Source organism: Bombina bombina, chromosome 1, assembly GCF_027579735.1.
Source record: "Bombina bombina isolate aBomBom1 chromosome 1, aBomBom1.pri, whole genome shotgun sequence".
NCBI lineage: Eukaryota > Metazoa > Chordata > Amphibia > Anura > Bombinatoridae > Bombina > Bombina bombina.
The window spans coordinates 1,103,325,414-1,103,341,683 of NC_069499.1; the positions used below are offsets into that span (position 1 = coordinate 1,103,325,414).

Consider the following 16,270-nt stretch of genomic DNA (forward strand, 5'->3'; position numbering starts at 1 on the left):
GGGGGGGGTTACTTGAAATGTTGATGGTGTTTGTAAAAAAAATTTGTTTTGCAAAAGAGCTGATCACTTTAGGGCACTGGTTTTCAAACCTGTCCTCAGGCCTCCCCAACAGGCCAGGTTTTCAGGATTACCTTGGATGAGAGCAGGTAAAATAACCAGGTTGATTAATCAGCTAACTATTTCACCTTTGATCTAGTTCAGATTTCCACAAAATGTGGCCTGTTAGGAGGCCTGAAAAGGTTAGGGAGGCCTGAAAGGTTTGAAAACCAGTGCTTTAGGGCAATGCCCTAAAAAGGCCCTTTTAAGGGCTATTGTAATGTTTTTTAGTGTTAGTTTATTTTTCTTTTTTTTTGGGTGGGTTTTTAATTTTATGGGCCTTGTAGTTTATTGTTAGGTATAATGCTGGATTTTGCATACTGTAGTTCATTTTTTTATCTAACTTAGTGGGGTTAGTTTAGAGGGGGGGTTAGGTGTTACTTTAGTTCTAGTTTGCGTTGGGAGGTGGCGGTTTAGGCCTTAATCTCCTAACCACCCCCACACCTGTATGGGGGTTGATTAGGTGATTATTATTATTTAGCATTTAGTAGACCATAATCTCCTAACCACCCCCATACCTGTATGAGGGTTGATTAGGTAATTATTGATGGTTACCATATATTAGGTCTTAAATCGCTTAACCCCCCTCATACCTGTATGGGAGTTGATTAGGTGATAAGGTTAGGGCAGCTTAGGGGTTAATAGTGCATTCATCTTCAATTTGTTTAAATATTATGCATTCTTATATATGATGCACATTCTTTTAAACTATTGTATATACATTAATATGTATTTGTTATTGTTGTGTTTTTTATTTTAAACATAAATATATATTTTAAAAATGATATAATATTACAAAAGGCATTAGTATTGCAATTGTTTTATTACATAACAGGCATGAAGTTATGTAATACTATAATTATAATGCAACTGTCTTTTATAACAAATATCTATTTTAAAAATATATTTATATTTACAACAATAAATGCATCAAGCAAGAATATCTACATTTTAATTTATATATCCAATACTTAAACTAATTTGCATTATACACTATACAAGATATAACATAGTCAGGCCTTGCATTGATATTCAATATTTAAACTTATGCATGTACTTATGTATTTTCATTGCATAATGGTTTAAGTATTGCATATACATTAAAATGTATTTGTTAGTTTGTTGTGTTTATTAGTGATAACAGATATCTATGTTAATATATATTTATGTTATAGTAGTCAGTAGCTTTAAATTATATTTTTACATAACAGGCATGCAGTTATGCAGCTACGTAAAACTATAATAATAATAATTAATTATACTGTCTTTAATTAGAAATAAGAAACACAACAAACAACATTAATTACATTTTAATTTAAATGCAAATATTTAAACATTTATCAATGCATCATTTTAAATATTGAATGTTTATGTGTAGGGCCCTAGCTTCTGCAGTTAGTTTTAGGTTATGGCAGATTAGGGGTCATGTACAATGCATAATGTTTAAAGTATTGTAGATATCTTAAAAGGGATTTAATGGTTGCTTGCTATTATTTAAAACAAACATATTTTCAAACATATATTTATGTTTGAAATAATAGCAAGCAACTATTAAATGGCTTTTAAGATATCTACAATACTTTAAATAATCTACATTGTACATGACAATGCATAGCTTGTCAAGGAGATGAGGTAAACACCGGTGGGCCGGCACAACCTTGCTGGCCTATCCGGGCTCCTCAAACCCAGCCCTGGTCCACCGCTTCTTAAAAGTTGTGTCGATCGAGTAGGGTGCACTTGTTTGATGGTGCTACCTTCTGGGAGGAATAGGGGACCTGATTTGAAGTGTCCCCCATTCTCCCAGAAAGGAGCCCCCCCATCCCTAGGTGCCTCATCAAATTGCCAACAACATACTAAAATGGCGACTTGATCCCCTGGACCCTACTCAATCAACACTCTTTTTAAAAAGCGGCGGACCGGAGCTAAATACTGGTCCAGCACTGAGTTCCAGGAGCCCGAATAGGCCACCAAGGTTTTGCTGGCCCTACAGTGGTCAGCCGACGACGTTTTAGTGCATCTCTGTGACACATTATTTAAACATTAATTATTACTTTAGCGACACAGCTTCATAGTTATAATAGGGAGGTTTATTATTTATAGTATAGTTTATTAAATTATTTTTTGACAGTAGGCATTTAGCTGGGCATTCCATTGTAGTTTAGACATGTCCATGTAGGTGGTATTTAGGGACTTAGTTGGGAGTTCCAGGGGTATGTAGGTTAGGGGTGACTTAGGTGTAGGCGGTCAGGGGGAGTGTAGGTTAACTGTGACATAGGTGTAGGGGGTCGGTGGAAGGTAGTGAGGAAGAGCAGGGGGGGGGGTTAGTGGGGTGTGCTAGTGCACTTTGCTTTGGATACATTGACACAAGATTGATATGTTCAAAGCAGCGAAGTGCAGGTTGCAAGGAGGGTAGCAGCCTTGTTTGTCTCGCTAGCTATCAACTGTTGAGACTACATCGCCATAGCTAGCTAGAGAAGGTGTAATAAAACTTAGGTCCTCATGGCAATATTTAAAGTGTGCCTACACGGAAACTAATTTTTGTTTCAGTGAGCGCACTTTCTGCGCCGTGTAGGTCCACTTCAAAAGGGACCCCTCCCGGCCATAGCAAAATGCAGACGAGCTGTATTGCTTGGACACCCTTGTTTTCTTTGAATATCTCGACAGACCGTCAGACTGTGAGGCAAGCGAAGCAGTTCCCCGCCAGTCTGTTGATACTCTGAATATTGGGGTCTGAAAGCAAAATAATTTTAATTTGTATATACAAATATGAGCAAAAGAGATATGAAAACAATAATTTAATGTATTTCTTAATCAACTATTTTACATGTGCAAATGCAACTCAAAGAAGCAAAATCTATTGTGGCCCAAAATAAAAATTTAAGAAAAAAGCCTTTAAGAGATTAACTTTTCAAACGTTTTTTCTCAAATTTTTAAGTGCACCCAAATAAATATAACTGTAAACATGATATGTAATCTCTTCAGCTATTTACATACATTTTCATGATCCAAGACAACTATTTATTACCTGAGCGTGTTTTAGGCAGACCAGGTGCATTCTGAATATAATCTGGTGTGGCAATTGGACCAATCTTTTCCCTTACTGAAAAACAAGAATAAAAGTGTGCAAACGAACAGAACTGTTTGCAATATAATTCTGTGTATTGTAAGCAAGAGGAAGGCATGACTAGCTGGATAGTGAAAGGGACATGAAACCCACATTTTTTCTTTCATAATCCAGATAACGCATGCAATTTTAGGCAACGTTCTAATTTACTTCTATTATCAAAATGTCTTTGTTCCCTTAGTATCTTTTGTTGAAAAGCAAAGATGTGAACATGCATGTGTCTGGAGCACTATGTGGCAGCAGTTTGGCAGCATGATTTCCTCCCATGTAGCGTTCCAGACACCTAACTAGGTATCAATGGGAACAAAGCAAATGTGATAATAGAAGTAAAAGTTAAATCGTATGTTTTGCGTGAATCACAATTTTTTTTGGGGGGGTTTCACATCCCTTTAAGGAGTGACTCTCCAAGACAAGTAGTGCTATTCTGTTATCACTTAAGGTTTTTCAATTACAGAAGGACTGAAACAAATTCAGGAAAGTAGCTTTTTTTCCCTCCAGAATTTGAAAACTGAATAGTGTAAAAAACATAATTTATGTAAGAACTTACCTGATAAATTGATTTCTTTCATATTGGCAAGAGTCCATGAGCTAGTGATGTATGGGATATACAATCCTACCAGGAGGGGCAAAGTTTCCCAAACCTCAAATGCCTATAAATACACCCCTCACCACACCCACAATTCAGTTTAACGAATAGCCAAGTAGTGGGGTGATAGAAAAAGGAGTAAAAAGCATCAAGAAAAGGAACTGGAAATATAATTGTGCTTTATACAAAAAACATAACCACCATAAAAAGGGTGCGTCTCATGGACTCTTGCCAATATGAAAGAAATTAATTTATCAGGCAAGTTCTTACATAAATTATGTTTTCTTTCATGTAACTGGCAAGAGTCCATGAGCTAGTGACGTATGGGATATTAATACCCAAGATGTGGAACTCCACAGAAGAGTCACTAGAGAGGGAGGGATAAAAATAAAAACAGCCATTTTACGCTGAAAAAAATAAATCCACAGCCAAAAAAATAAGTTTCTCTCATAATTGAAAAGAAAAAAACTTAAAACATAAGCAGTGGAATCAAACAGCTGCCTGAAGAACCTTTCTACCAAAAACTGCTTCCGAAGAGGCAAATACATCAAAACGGCAGAATTTAGTAAATGTATGCAAAGAAGACCAAGCTGCTGCTTTGCAAATATGATCAACTGAAGCTTCATTCTTAAAAGTGGAAACTGATATAGTAGAATGAGCTGTGATTCTCTGAGGCGGGGCCTGACCGACTCCAAATAAGCCTGAAGAATCAAAAACTTTAACCAGGATGCCAAGGAAATGGCAGAAGCTTTCTGACCTTTCCTAAGACCAGAAAAGACAACAAATGGATTAGAAGTCTTCATGAAATCTTTAGTAGCTTAAACATAATATTTCAAAGCTCTTACAACATCCAGAGAATGTAAGGATCTCTCCAAAGAATTCTTAGGGTTAGGACACAAAGAGGGAACAACAATTTCCCTATTAATGTTGTTAGAATTCACAACTTTAGGTAAAAAATTAAATGAAGTCCGCAAAACTGCCTTATCCTGATGGAAAATCAGAAAAGGAGACACAAGAAAGAGCGGATAATTCGGAAACTCTTTTAGCAGAAGAGATAGCCAAAAGGAACAACACTTTCCAAGAAAGTAGTTTAATATCCAAAGAATGCATAGGCTCAAAAGGAGGAGTCTGTAAAGCCTTCAGAACCAAATTAAAACTCCAAGGAGGAGAGATTGATTTAATTACAGACTTGATACGGACCAAAGCCTGCACAAAACAGTGAATATCAGGAAGCTTAGCAATGTTTCTGTGAAATAAAACAGAAAGAGCAGAGATTTGTCCCTTCAAGGAACTTGCAGACAAACCTTTATCCAAACCATCTGAAGAAACTGTAAAATTCTAAGAATTCTAAAAGAATGCCAGGAGAATTTATGAGAACACCATGAAATATAAGTCTTCCAAACTCGATAATAAATCTTTCTAGAAACAGATTTACAAGCCTGTAACATAGTATTAATCACTGAGTCAGAGAAACCACTAAGCGTTCAATTTCCATACCTTCAAATTTAATGATTTGAGATCCTGATGGAAAAACGGTCCTTGAGACAGAAGGTCTGGTCTTAAAGGAAGTGGCCAAGGTTGGCAACTGGACATCCGGACAAGATCCGCATACCAGAACATGTAAGGCCATGCTGATGCTACCAAAAATACAAACGATTGTTCCATGATGATCTTGGAGATCACTCTTGGAAGAAGAACTAGAGGCGGGAAGATATAAGCAGGTTGGTAAAACCAAGGAACTGCTAACGCATCCACCGACTCCGCCTCAGGATCCCTGGACCTGGACAAGTACCTGGGAAGTTTCTTGTTTAGATGGGAAGCCATCAGATCTATTTCTGGAAGACCCCACATCTAAAAAAACACATCTGGATGGAGAGATCACTCCCCCGGATGTAAAGTCTGACAGCTGAAATAAACCTGGGATATGAACCGCAGAAATTAGACAAGAGCTGGATTCCGCCCAAGAAAGTATCCAAGATACTTCTTTCATAGCTAGGGGACTGCGAGTCCCACCTTGATGATTGACATATCCCACAATTGTGATACTGTCTGAAAACAAATGAATGGTTCTCTCTTCAACAGAGGCCAAACCTGAAGAGCCCTGAAAATAGCACAGAGTTCTAAAATATTGATTGGTAACCTCGTCCCTTGAGGTTTCCAAACCCCTTGTGCTGTCAGAGATCCCCAGACAGCTCCCCAACCTGAAAGACTTGCATCTGTTGTGAATACAGTCCAGGTTGGACAAGCAAAAGAGGCCCCTTGAACTATACGATGGTGGTTAGAGAGATTCGAACATTGGGATTTAAGGATATTAATTGTGATATCTTTGTATAATCCCTGCACCATTGTTTCAGCATCCAAAGCTGGAGAGGTCTCATATGAAAACGTGCAAAGGGGATCGCGTCCGATGCTACAGTCATGAGACCTAAAACTTCCATGCACATAACCACTGAAGGAAATGATTGAGACTGAAGGCTCCGACAAGCTGAAACCAATTTTATTCGTCTCTTGTCTGTTAGAGACAGAGTCATGGACACTGAATCTATCTGGAAACCTAAAAAGGTGACCCTTGTCTGAGGAATCGAGGAACTTTTTGGTAAATTGATCATCCAACCATGTCTTTGAAGAAACAACACTAGTTGATTTGTGTGATATTCGGCAGAATGTAAAGACTGAGCTAGTACCAAGATATCGTCCAAATAAGCAAAAAACACTGCAATACCCTGTTCTCTGATTAAAGAGAGTAGGGCACCGAGAACCTTTGAAAAGATTCTTGGAGCTGTCGTTAGGCCAAATGGAAGAGCGACAAATTGGTAATGCTTGTCTAGAAAAGGGAATCTCAGAAACCGATAGTGATCTGGATGAATCAGAATATGAAGATATGCATCCTGTAAGTCTATCATGGACATATAATGACCATGCTGAACAAAAGGCAGAATAGTCCTTATAGTCACCATTTTGAAAGTTGGCACTCTTACAAAACAATTAAAAATTTTCAGATCTAAAACTGGCCTGAATAAATTTTCTTTCTTTGGGAAAATGAATAGATTTGAATAAAACCCCAGACCCTGTTCCAGAAATGGAACTGGTATCATTACCCCTGAAAGCTCTAGATCTGAGACACACTTCAGAAAAGCCTGAGCTTTCACTGGATTTGCTGGAACGCGTGAGAGAAAAATCTTCTCACATGAGGTCTTACTCTGAATCCTATTCGATACCCTAGGCCTAGAGAGACAATACTCTGAATCCAATGATTTTGGACAGAATCTGCCAAAATGTTTTGGAAAAATGTTAATCTGCCCCCACCAGCTGAGCTGGAATGAGGGCCGCACCATCATGCAGACTGGGGGGCTGGCTTTGGTTTCTTAAAACCAGATTCTTTGGGGGATGGATTTGGTTTCTGTTCCTTATTCTGTCGAAAAAAGAATGAAAACGATTAGAAGCTTTAGATTTACCCTTAGATCTTTTATCCTGAGGCAAAAAAACTTCCTTCCCCCCAGTGACAGTTGAAATAATTGAATCCAACTGAGAACCAAATAAATTGTTACCTTGGAAAGAAAGAGATAGTAATCTATTATTTATTATTATTATTATTATACTTTATTTATTAAGCGCCAACATATTCCGCAGCGCTGTCCATGGATACAATTCATTTAAATAAAACAATACAAGACTTGTAAGAGACAGGACAAAATTTACAAACACATACAGGAGGGATTGAGGGCCCTATTCCCGTGGGAATTTACAATCTAGAAGGGTAGGAGGTTGAGAAACAGGAGGTAGACTTAGATACCATGTCAGCATTCCAATACTTGAGCCACAAAGCTCTTCTAGCTAAAATAGCTAAAGACATAGATTTAACATCAATTTTGATGATATCAAAAAAAGCATCACAGATACAATGATTAGCATGTTGAAGCAAGTGAACAATGCTAGACAAATCAGGATCTGTTTCCTGTTGCACTAAGCTTTTCAACCAGAAAGTTGATGCAGCTGCAACATCAGCCATAGAAATGGCAGGCCAGAGAAGATAGCCAGAATATAAATAAGCTTTCCTTCGATAAGATTCAAGTTTTCTATCTAAAGGATCCTTAAACGAAGTACTATCTTCCACAGGGATAGAGTAGAAATAGCCCCATCAACTTTGGGGATTTTTTCCCAAAACTCCAATCTAACTGCTGGTAAAGGATACAACTTTTTAAACCTAGAAGAAGGAATAAAAGAAGTACTAGGCCTATTCCATTCCTTTGAAATCATATCAGAAATAGCACCAGGAACTGGAAAAACCTCTGAAGTAACCACAGGAGGTTTATAAACAGAATTTAAACGTTTACTAGTTTTAGTATGAAGAGGACTAGTATCCTCAATATCCAAAGTAATCAACACCTCTTTTAACAAGGAACGAATATACTCCATCTTAAAGAGATAAGTAGATTTGTCAGTGTCAATATCTGAGGTAGGATCTTCTGAGTCAGATAGATCCTCATCAGAGGAGGATAATTCAGTATATTGTCGGTCATTTGAAATTTCATCAACTTAATCAGAAGTTTTAAAAGACCATTTACGTTTATTAGAAGGTGGAATAGCAGACAAAGCCTTCTGAATCACATCAGCAATAAAATCTTTTATATTCACAAGGATATCATGTACATTAGAACCAAATTAAAACTCCAAGGAGGAGAGATTGATTTAATTACAGACTTGATACGGACCAAAGCCTGCACAAAACAGTGAATATCAGGAAGCTTAGCAATGTTTCTGTGAAATAAAACAGAAAGAGCAGAGAACCAAATTAAAACTCCAAGGAGGAGAGATTGATTTAATTACAGACTTGATACGGACCAAAGCCTGCACAAAACAGTGAATATCAGGAAGCTTAGCAATGTTTCTGTGAAATAAAACAGAAAGAGCAGAGATTTGTCCCTTCAAGGAACTTGCAGACAAACCTTTATCCAAACCATCTGAAGAAACTGTAAAATTCTAAGAATTCTAAAAGAATGCCAGGAGAATTTATGAGAACACCATGAAATATAAGTCTTCCAAACTCGATAATAAATCTTTCTAGAAACAGATTTACAAGCCTGTAACATAGTATTAATCACTGAGTCAGAGAAACCACTAAGCGTTCAATTTCCATACCTTCAAATTTAATGATTTGAGATCCTGATGGAAAAACGGTCCTTGAGACAGAAGGTCTGGTCTTAAAGGAAGTGGCCAAGGTTGGCAACTGGACATCCGGACAAGATCCGCATACCAGAACATGTAAGGCCATGCTGATGCTACCAAAAATACAAACGATTGTTCCATGATGATCTTGGAGATCACTCTTGGAAGAAGAACTAGAGGCGGGAAGATATAAGCAGGTTGGTAAAACCAAGGAACTGCTAACGCATCCACCGACTCCGCCTCAGGATCCCTGGACCTGGACAAGTACCTGGGAAGTTTCTTGTTTAGATGGGAAGCCATCAGATCTATTTCTGGAAGACCCCACATCTAAAAAAAACACATCTGGATGGAGAGATCACTCCCCCGGATGTAAAGTCTGACAGCTGAAATAAACCTGGGATATGAACCGCAGAAATTAGACAAGAGCTGGATTCCGCCCAAGAAAGTATCCAAGATACTTCTTTCATAGCTAGGGGACTGCGAGTCCCACCTTGATGATTGACATATCCCACAATTGTGATACTGTCTGAAAACAAATGAATGGTTCTCTCTTCAACAGAGGCCAAACCTGAAGAGCCCTGAAAATAGCACAGAGTTCTAAAATATTGATTGGTAACCTCGTCCCTTGAGGTTTCCAAACCCCTTGTGCTGTCAGAGATCCCCAGACAGCTCCCCAACCTGAAAGACTTGCATCTGTTGTGAATACAGTCCAGGTTGGACAAGCAAAAGAGGCCCCTTGAACTATACGATGGTGGTTAGAGAGATTCGAACATTGGGATTTAAGGATATTAATTGTGATATCTTTGTATAATCCCTGCACCATTGTTTCAGCATCCAAAGCTGGAGAGGTCTCATATGAAAACGTGCAAAGGGGATCGCGTCCGATGCTACAGTCATGAGACCTAAAACTTCCATGCACATAACCACTGAAGGAAATGATTGAGACTGAAGGCTCCGACAAGCTGAAACCAATTTTATTCGTCTCTTGTCTGTTAGAGACAGAGTCATGGACACTGAATCTATCTGGAAACCTAAAAAGGTGACCCTTGTCTGAGGAATCGAGGAACTTTTTGGTAAATTGATCATCCAACCATGTCTTTGAAGAAACACCACTAGTTGATTTGTGTGATATTCGGCAGAATGTAAAGACTGAGCTAGTACCAAGATATCGTCCAAATAAGCAAAAAACACTGCAATACCCTGTTCTCTGATTAAAGAGAGTAGGGCACCGAGAACCCTTGAAAAGATTCTTGGAGCTGTCGTTAGGCCAAATGGAAGAGCGACAAATTGGTAATGCTTGTCTAGAAAAGGGAATCTCAGAAACCGATAGTGATCTGGATGAATCAGAATATGAAGATATGCATCCTGTAAGTCTATCATGGACATATAATGACCATGCTGAACAAAAGGCAGAATAGTCCTTATAGTCACCATTTTGAAAGTTGGCACTCTTACAAAACAATTAAAAATTTTCAGATCTAAAACTGGCCTGAATAAATTTTCTTTCTTTGGGAAAATGAATAGATTTGAATAAAACCCCAGACCCTGTTCCAGAAATGGAACTGGTATCATTACCCCTGAAAGCTCTAGATCTGAGACACACTTCAGAAAAGCCTGAGCTTTCACTGGATTTGCTGGAACGCGTGAGAGAAAAATCTTCTCACATGAGGTCTTACTCTGAATCCTATTCGATACCCTAGAGCAGGGGTTTCCAAACTTGGCTCTCCAGAGGTTTTGGAACTGCATTTCTCATGATGCTCAGCTAGATAAAATGCTGGCTGAGCATCATGGGAAATGTAGTTCCAAAACCTCTGAAGGACCAAGTTTGGAAATCCCTGCCCTAGAGAGACAATACTCTGAATCCAATGATTTTGGACAGAATCTGCCAAAATGTTTTGGAAAAATGTTAATCTGCCCCCACCAGCTGAGCTGGAATGAGGGCCGCACCATCATACAGACTGGGGGGCTGGCTTTGGTTTCTTAAAACCAGATTCTTTGGGGGATGGATTTGGTTTCTGTTCCTTATTCTGTCGAAAAAAGAATGAAAACGATTAGAAGCTTTAGATTTACCCTTAGATCTTTTATCCTGAGGCAAAAAAACTTCCTTCCCCCCAGTGACAGTTGAAATAATTGAATCCAACTGAGAACCAAATAAATTGTTACCTTGGAAAGAAAGAGATAGTAATCTATTATTTATTATTATTATTATTATACTTTATTTATTAAGCGCCAACATATTCCGCAGCGCTGTCCATGGATACAATTCATTTAAATAAAACAATACAAGACTTGTAAGAGACAGGACAAAATTTACAAACACATACAGGAGGGATTGAGGGCCCTATTCCCGTGGGAACTTACAATCTAGAAGGGTAGGAGGTTGAGAAACAGGAGGTAGACTTAGATACCATGTCAGCATTCCAATACTTGAGCCACAAAGCTCTTCTAGCTAAAATAGCTAAAGACATAGATTTAACATCAATTTTGATGATATCAAAAAAAGCATCACAGATACAATGATTAGCATGTTGAAGCAAGTGAACAATGCTAGACAAATCAGGATCTGTTTCCTGTTGCACTAAGCTTTTCAACCAGAAAGTTGATGCAGCTGCAACATCAGCCATAGAAATGGCAGGCCAGAGAAGATAGCCAGAATATAAATAAGCTTTCCTTAGATAAGATTCAAGTTTTCTATCTAAAGGATCCTTAAACGAAGTACTATCTTCCACAGGGATAGAGTAGAAATAGCCCCATCAACTTTGGGGATTTTTTCCCAAAACTCCAATCTAACTGCTGGTAAAGGATACAACTTTTTAAACCTAGAAGAAGGAATAAAAGAAGTACTAGGCCTATTCCATTCCTTTGAAATCATATCAGAAATAGCACCAGGAACTGGAAAAACCTCTGAAGTAACCACAGGAGGTTTATAAACAGAATTTAAACGTTTACTAGTTTTAGTATGAAGAGGACTAGTATCCTCAATATCCAAAGTAATCAACACCTCTTTTAACAAGGAACGAATATACTCCATCTTAAAGAGATAAGTAGATTTGTCAGTGTCAATATCTGAGGTAGGATCTTCTGAGTCAGATAGATCCTCATCAGAGGAGGATAATTCAGTATATTGTCGGTCATTTGAAATTTCATCAACTTAATCAGAAGTTTTAAAAGACCATTTACGTTTATTAGAAGGTGGAATAGCAGACAAAGCCTTCTGAATCACATCAGCAATAAAATCTTTTATATTTACAAGGATATCATGTACATTAGATGTTGAAGGAACAACAGGCATTGTACTATTACTGATGGATACATTCTCTGCATGTAAAAGTTTATCGTGACAACTGTTACATACTACAGCTGGAGATATAATCTCTGCTAACTTACAACAGATACACTTATCTTTGGTAGAACTGTTATCAGGCAGCAGGGATCCAACAGTGGTTTCTGAGACAGGATCAGATTGAGACATCTTGCAAATGTAAGAGAAAAAAACATATAAAGAAAATGATCAATTTCCTTATATGGCAGTTTCAGGAATGGGGAAAAAAAATGCAAACAGCAGAGCCCTCTGAGCATAGAAAAAGGCAAGAGGCATATCGGAAGTGGGGTTTAAATAATTAAATTATTTGGCATAAAGTATGACATGCAACACAAAATGAATTTTTTTGGCGCTAGCAACTCGCGTCATGGTAGATGCAACCTTGTGCAAGGAGACCTGGCGTCAGCTAAGACGCCGGCAATAACAAATTTGCGTCACTGACCGTACCTTCGCGCCAAGAATGACGCAATAAATATCAGCATTTTGCAGCCTCGCAAGCCTAATTTTGCCAGTGAAAATTAATGAAAAACAGTCAATTTGAAGAAAAGACTATACCCCAGGTAAGAAAAAATAACTTCCTAAATATGTTTTCCCAATTTTGAAACTGAAAGTCTGCAAAAGGAAATATACATAAACCTGACTCATGGCAAACATAAGTACAATACATATCTATAACTTTACATTAAAACATAAAGTGCCAAACCATAGCTGAGAGTGTCTTAAGTAATGAAAACATACTTACCGAAAGACACCCATCCACATATAGCAGATAGCCAAACCAGTACTGAAACAGTTATCAGTAGAGGTAATGGAATATGAGAGTATATCGACGATCTGAAAAGGGAGGTAGGAGATGAATCTCTACGACCAATAACAGAGAACCTATGAAAAGATTTCCCGCGAGGGAAACCATTGAATTCAATAGGTGATACTCCCTTCACATCCCTCTGGCATTCACTGTACTCTGAGAGGAAATGCTGAGAAGCGCATATCACAGAAGAAAATCAAGCACAAACTTACTTCACCACCTCCATTGGGAGGCAAAGTTTGTAAAACTGAATTGTTGGTGTGGTGAGGGGTGTATTTATAAGCATTTTGAGGTTTGGGAAACGTTGCCCCTCCTGGTAGGATTGTATATCCCATACGTCACTAGCTCATGGACTATTGCCAATTACATGAAAGAAATGTAAGCAGTAATTTCCAATTATTTAAATAAACACATAGGACAAGCTGAATTTTTATGACATTAAAATTAATATATATTTTAAAGAGACACGAAACGGTAAATAAATGTTAAATATAATGATGTATTCAAAGGAAAGAGGAGAACATTATATGTATTGTTTAAATATTGAAGAAATAAACATATGGTTTCCATAAAGTCCCTTGGTTGTTAAAAAGTAAATGACTCTAATGTTGAGGTACAACCAAATCTAATCTCTTTTGAGGACAATGAGGGATAAAGTATAGACACAATGGCTTTGTGAGGGATACAGAACTGATAGGTAAGAAAGGCCCTTTAACGTAGTTATATTCCCTCCTCAGCCATCATGTCACACTTTGTCTCTAAATGTACTCAAAAAGAGATTTTATAACCTTGTACATGATGTACCCACTGCTTTATAGGAACTTATAGGAGAATTGGGAAAAACACAATTTGCAATATATATTTTTTTTAATACACATGATTAAACCTTTTCTATTATAAAAGTGTTTAATGTCCCTTTAAAGGGACAGTTTACTCAAAAATGTTCTTCCCTTTAATTTGTTCCCAATGATGCACTTTACCTGCTGGAGTGTATTCAATTGTTTACAAGTATCTCCTTGATCCCTATTTTGACATTTTAAATAGTTGGCTTAGCCTGTGGCATCCCCACCTATTCTGAAAGTTCCTAGCCTTATGTCCAAGCTATAGATAAGCTGTGTAAACACAGCCAGTAGAAGTAATTACACTCCCAGTGGGGTATAGAAGAAATAAGGTAATAAAATGTTAATTTTCCATTGTTCTCTCTAAGTATTGGTGATTGGTTTATGGACATATATAAGATAAAGAAGCAGGTATTTGTACACAACGTCAAAGTAATGAGATCTGATTATACCTAGAAGCTCAACAATTAGGTTGTGGCTTAAAAACACAAAATCAGCTATTTCATATAGACAAATAAACCAGTTGGTAAAAAAAATTTTTTGGAAACACATTAAGGGAAAAATATTTTAGAGTATACTGTCCCTTTAAGGTTTGTTAACTTTTGGCCAGTCACATTAACAATGATTGACAGCTGTGCACTTAAAGGGACATGAAACCTAAAATGTTTCTTTTATGATTCAGGTAGAGCATGTAATTTTAAATAACTCTCCAAATTACTTCTATTATCACATTTTCTTATAATTGTATCCTTTGTTGAAGAGCAGGGAGGTAAGCTCAGGAGCATACACATGTCTGCAACATTAAAGGGCAGCAGGTTTGCAAGAATGTAATACATTTGGAGAACCAATAGATAGCGCCACTTTTTCCTGCCATCTAGTGCTCCAAACATGCGCACGCTACCTACCTAGGTATCCTCAACAAAAAATACCATGAGAACAAAGCAAATTTGATAATAGAATTGGAAACTTTTTTTTAATTTCTATGCTCTGTCTGAATCACAAAATAAGTTTTATTTTATTTTTCTTAAAATGTTTCTCCTGCAAGAACACTAATTTATGTACCCAACTAAACTAATGCTTTATTATTATTATTATCATCGGTTATTTGTAGAGCGCCAACAGATTCCGCAGCGCTGAATGCCCTTAAAACTGGCCCTGTTGTGGTCACTGAGGTTTTCATTTCACTATAATTGCTGTACAGAACTTAAGGGGACAGGAAACCCGAAAATTTTCTTTCATGATTCAGTAAGAACATACAATTTTAAACAACTTTCCAATTTACTTCTATTATCAAATTTGTTTCATTTTCTTTTTTCATCCTTTGCTGAAGAAACAGCATTGCACTACTGGCAGCTAGCTGAACACATCTAGTTAACCAATCACAAGAGACAAATGTGCGCAGGCTCCAATCAGCAGCTAGCTCCCACTAGTGTAGGATATGTGTGTATTATTTTCTAACAAGGGATAACAAGAGAACAAAGCACATTTGAAAATAGAAGTGAATTTAAAAGTGTCTTAAAATGCTCTATCAGAATCATGCAAGTTGAATTTTGACTTTCCTATCCCTTTAAAGACAATGACTGAAACTGTGATTTGCTACATCTTCCACATGATCTTTCCTAGTAACACTTTCCCATGCACAAGTTTTCTATATTAAAATAAAAAAATGCTCTTAAAATCTAGCAATTCAGTATCCCATCAAGCTATTAACCACCTTTTCACACAAAATGTTAAAGTGTATGGGCTTGGTAAACCTTTGCTGTGGCATCTCCAACAATGAAAAAGGACAAAGTTACCTAGTATCTTGAGTTGATTGACCAGAGTGCTGTTAAACTCATGTCCATCCCGAAGAGTTACAAAGCAGTAAAGGCATTCTCCTTTTACTGGGTGCGGGTGGCTTACAACAGCAGCCTCAGCCACAGATGAGTGTTCAACCAGTGCAGACTCCACCTCTGCGGTGCTGAGCAAATGGCCTGAAGAAATTTGTTTATCTCATCACAAAGGAATAATAAAACTGCTATAAACCTGGTATTATTTGCATAACAACTAATATCAATTTATAGACTCCAAAACTGTATACTATCCTACCTTGCTTTTATAGATCAAATTATATGTTTGGTTCTCAGTTGATTTTCATGTCTAAAACATTTTATATGGACGATTTGCCTAATTACAATGTAAAATGATTGTAACAATTATTTTTAAGCTTCAGTCATTTATTTTTCCATGTCTGTGTATTTAGACACAAAAACATAAAGTAATCAGCAGGAACTTATTTGAAGTGGATTGCAACAGTATGTCCCAGAATGCTTAGGAATGTACTGCTGGG

At 37.4% G+C, this 16,270-nt stretch overlaps 1 protein-coding gene across 2 annotated transcripts in view; it reads right to left on the bottom strand.

The window, feature by feature from the left end:
• The window catches only part of ACSS2 (acyl-CoA synthetase short chain family member 2), a 330,905-nt gene that overhangs the window by 12,193 nt on the left and 302,442 nt on the right, over positions 1 to 16,270 (bottom strand). For both annotated transcript variants that reach the window (XM_053697133.1, XM_053697084.1), the window contains 2 exons: positions 15,738 to 15,914; positions 3,122 to 3,196 (listed from right to left, as the gene is read on the bottom strand). In XM_053697133.1, the coding sequence (XP_053553108.1) occupies positions 3,122 to 3,196; positions 15,738 to 15,914 (252 nt within the window). The remainder of the gene's footprint in view (positions 1 to 3,121; positions 3,197 to 15,737; positions 15,915 to 16,270) is intronic.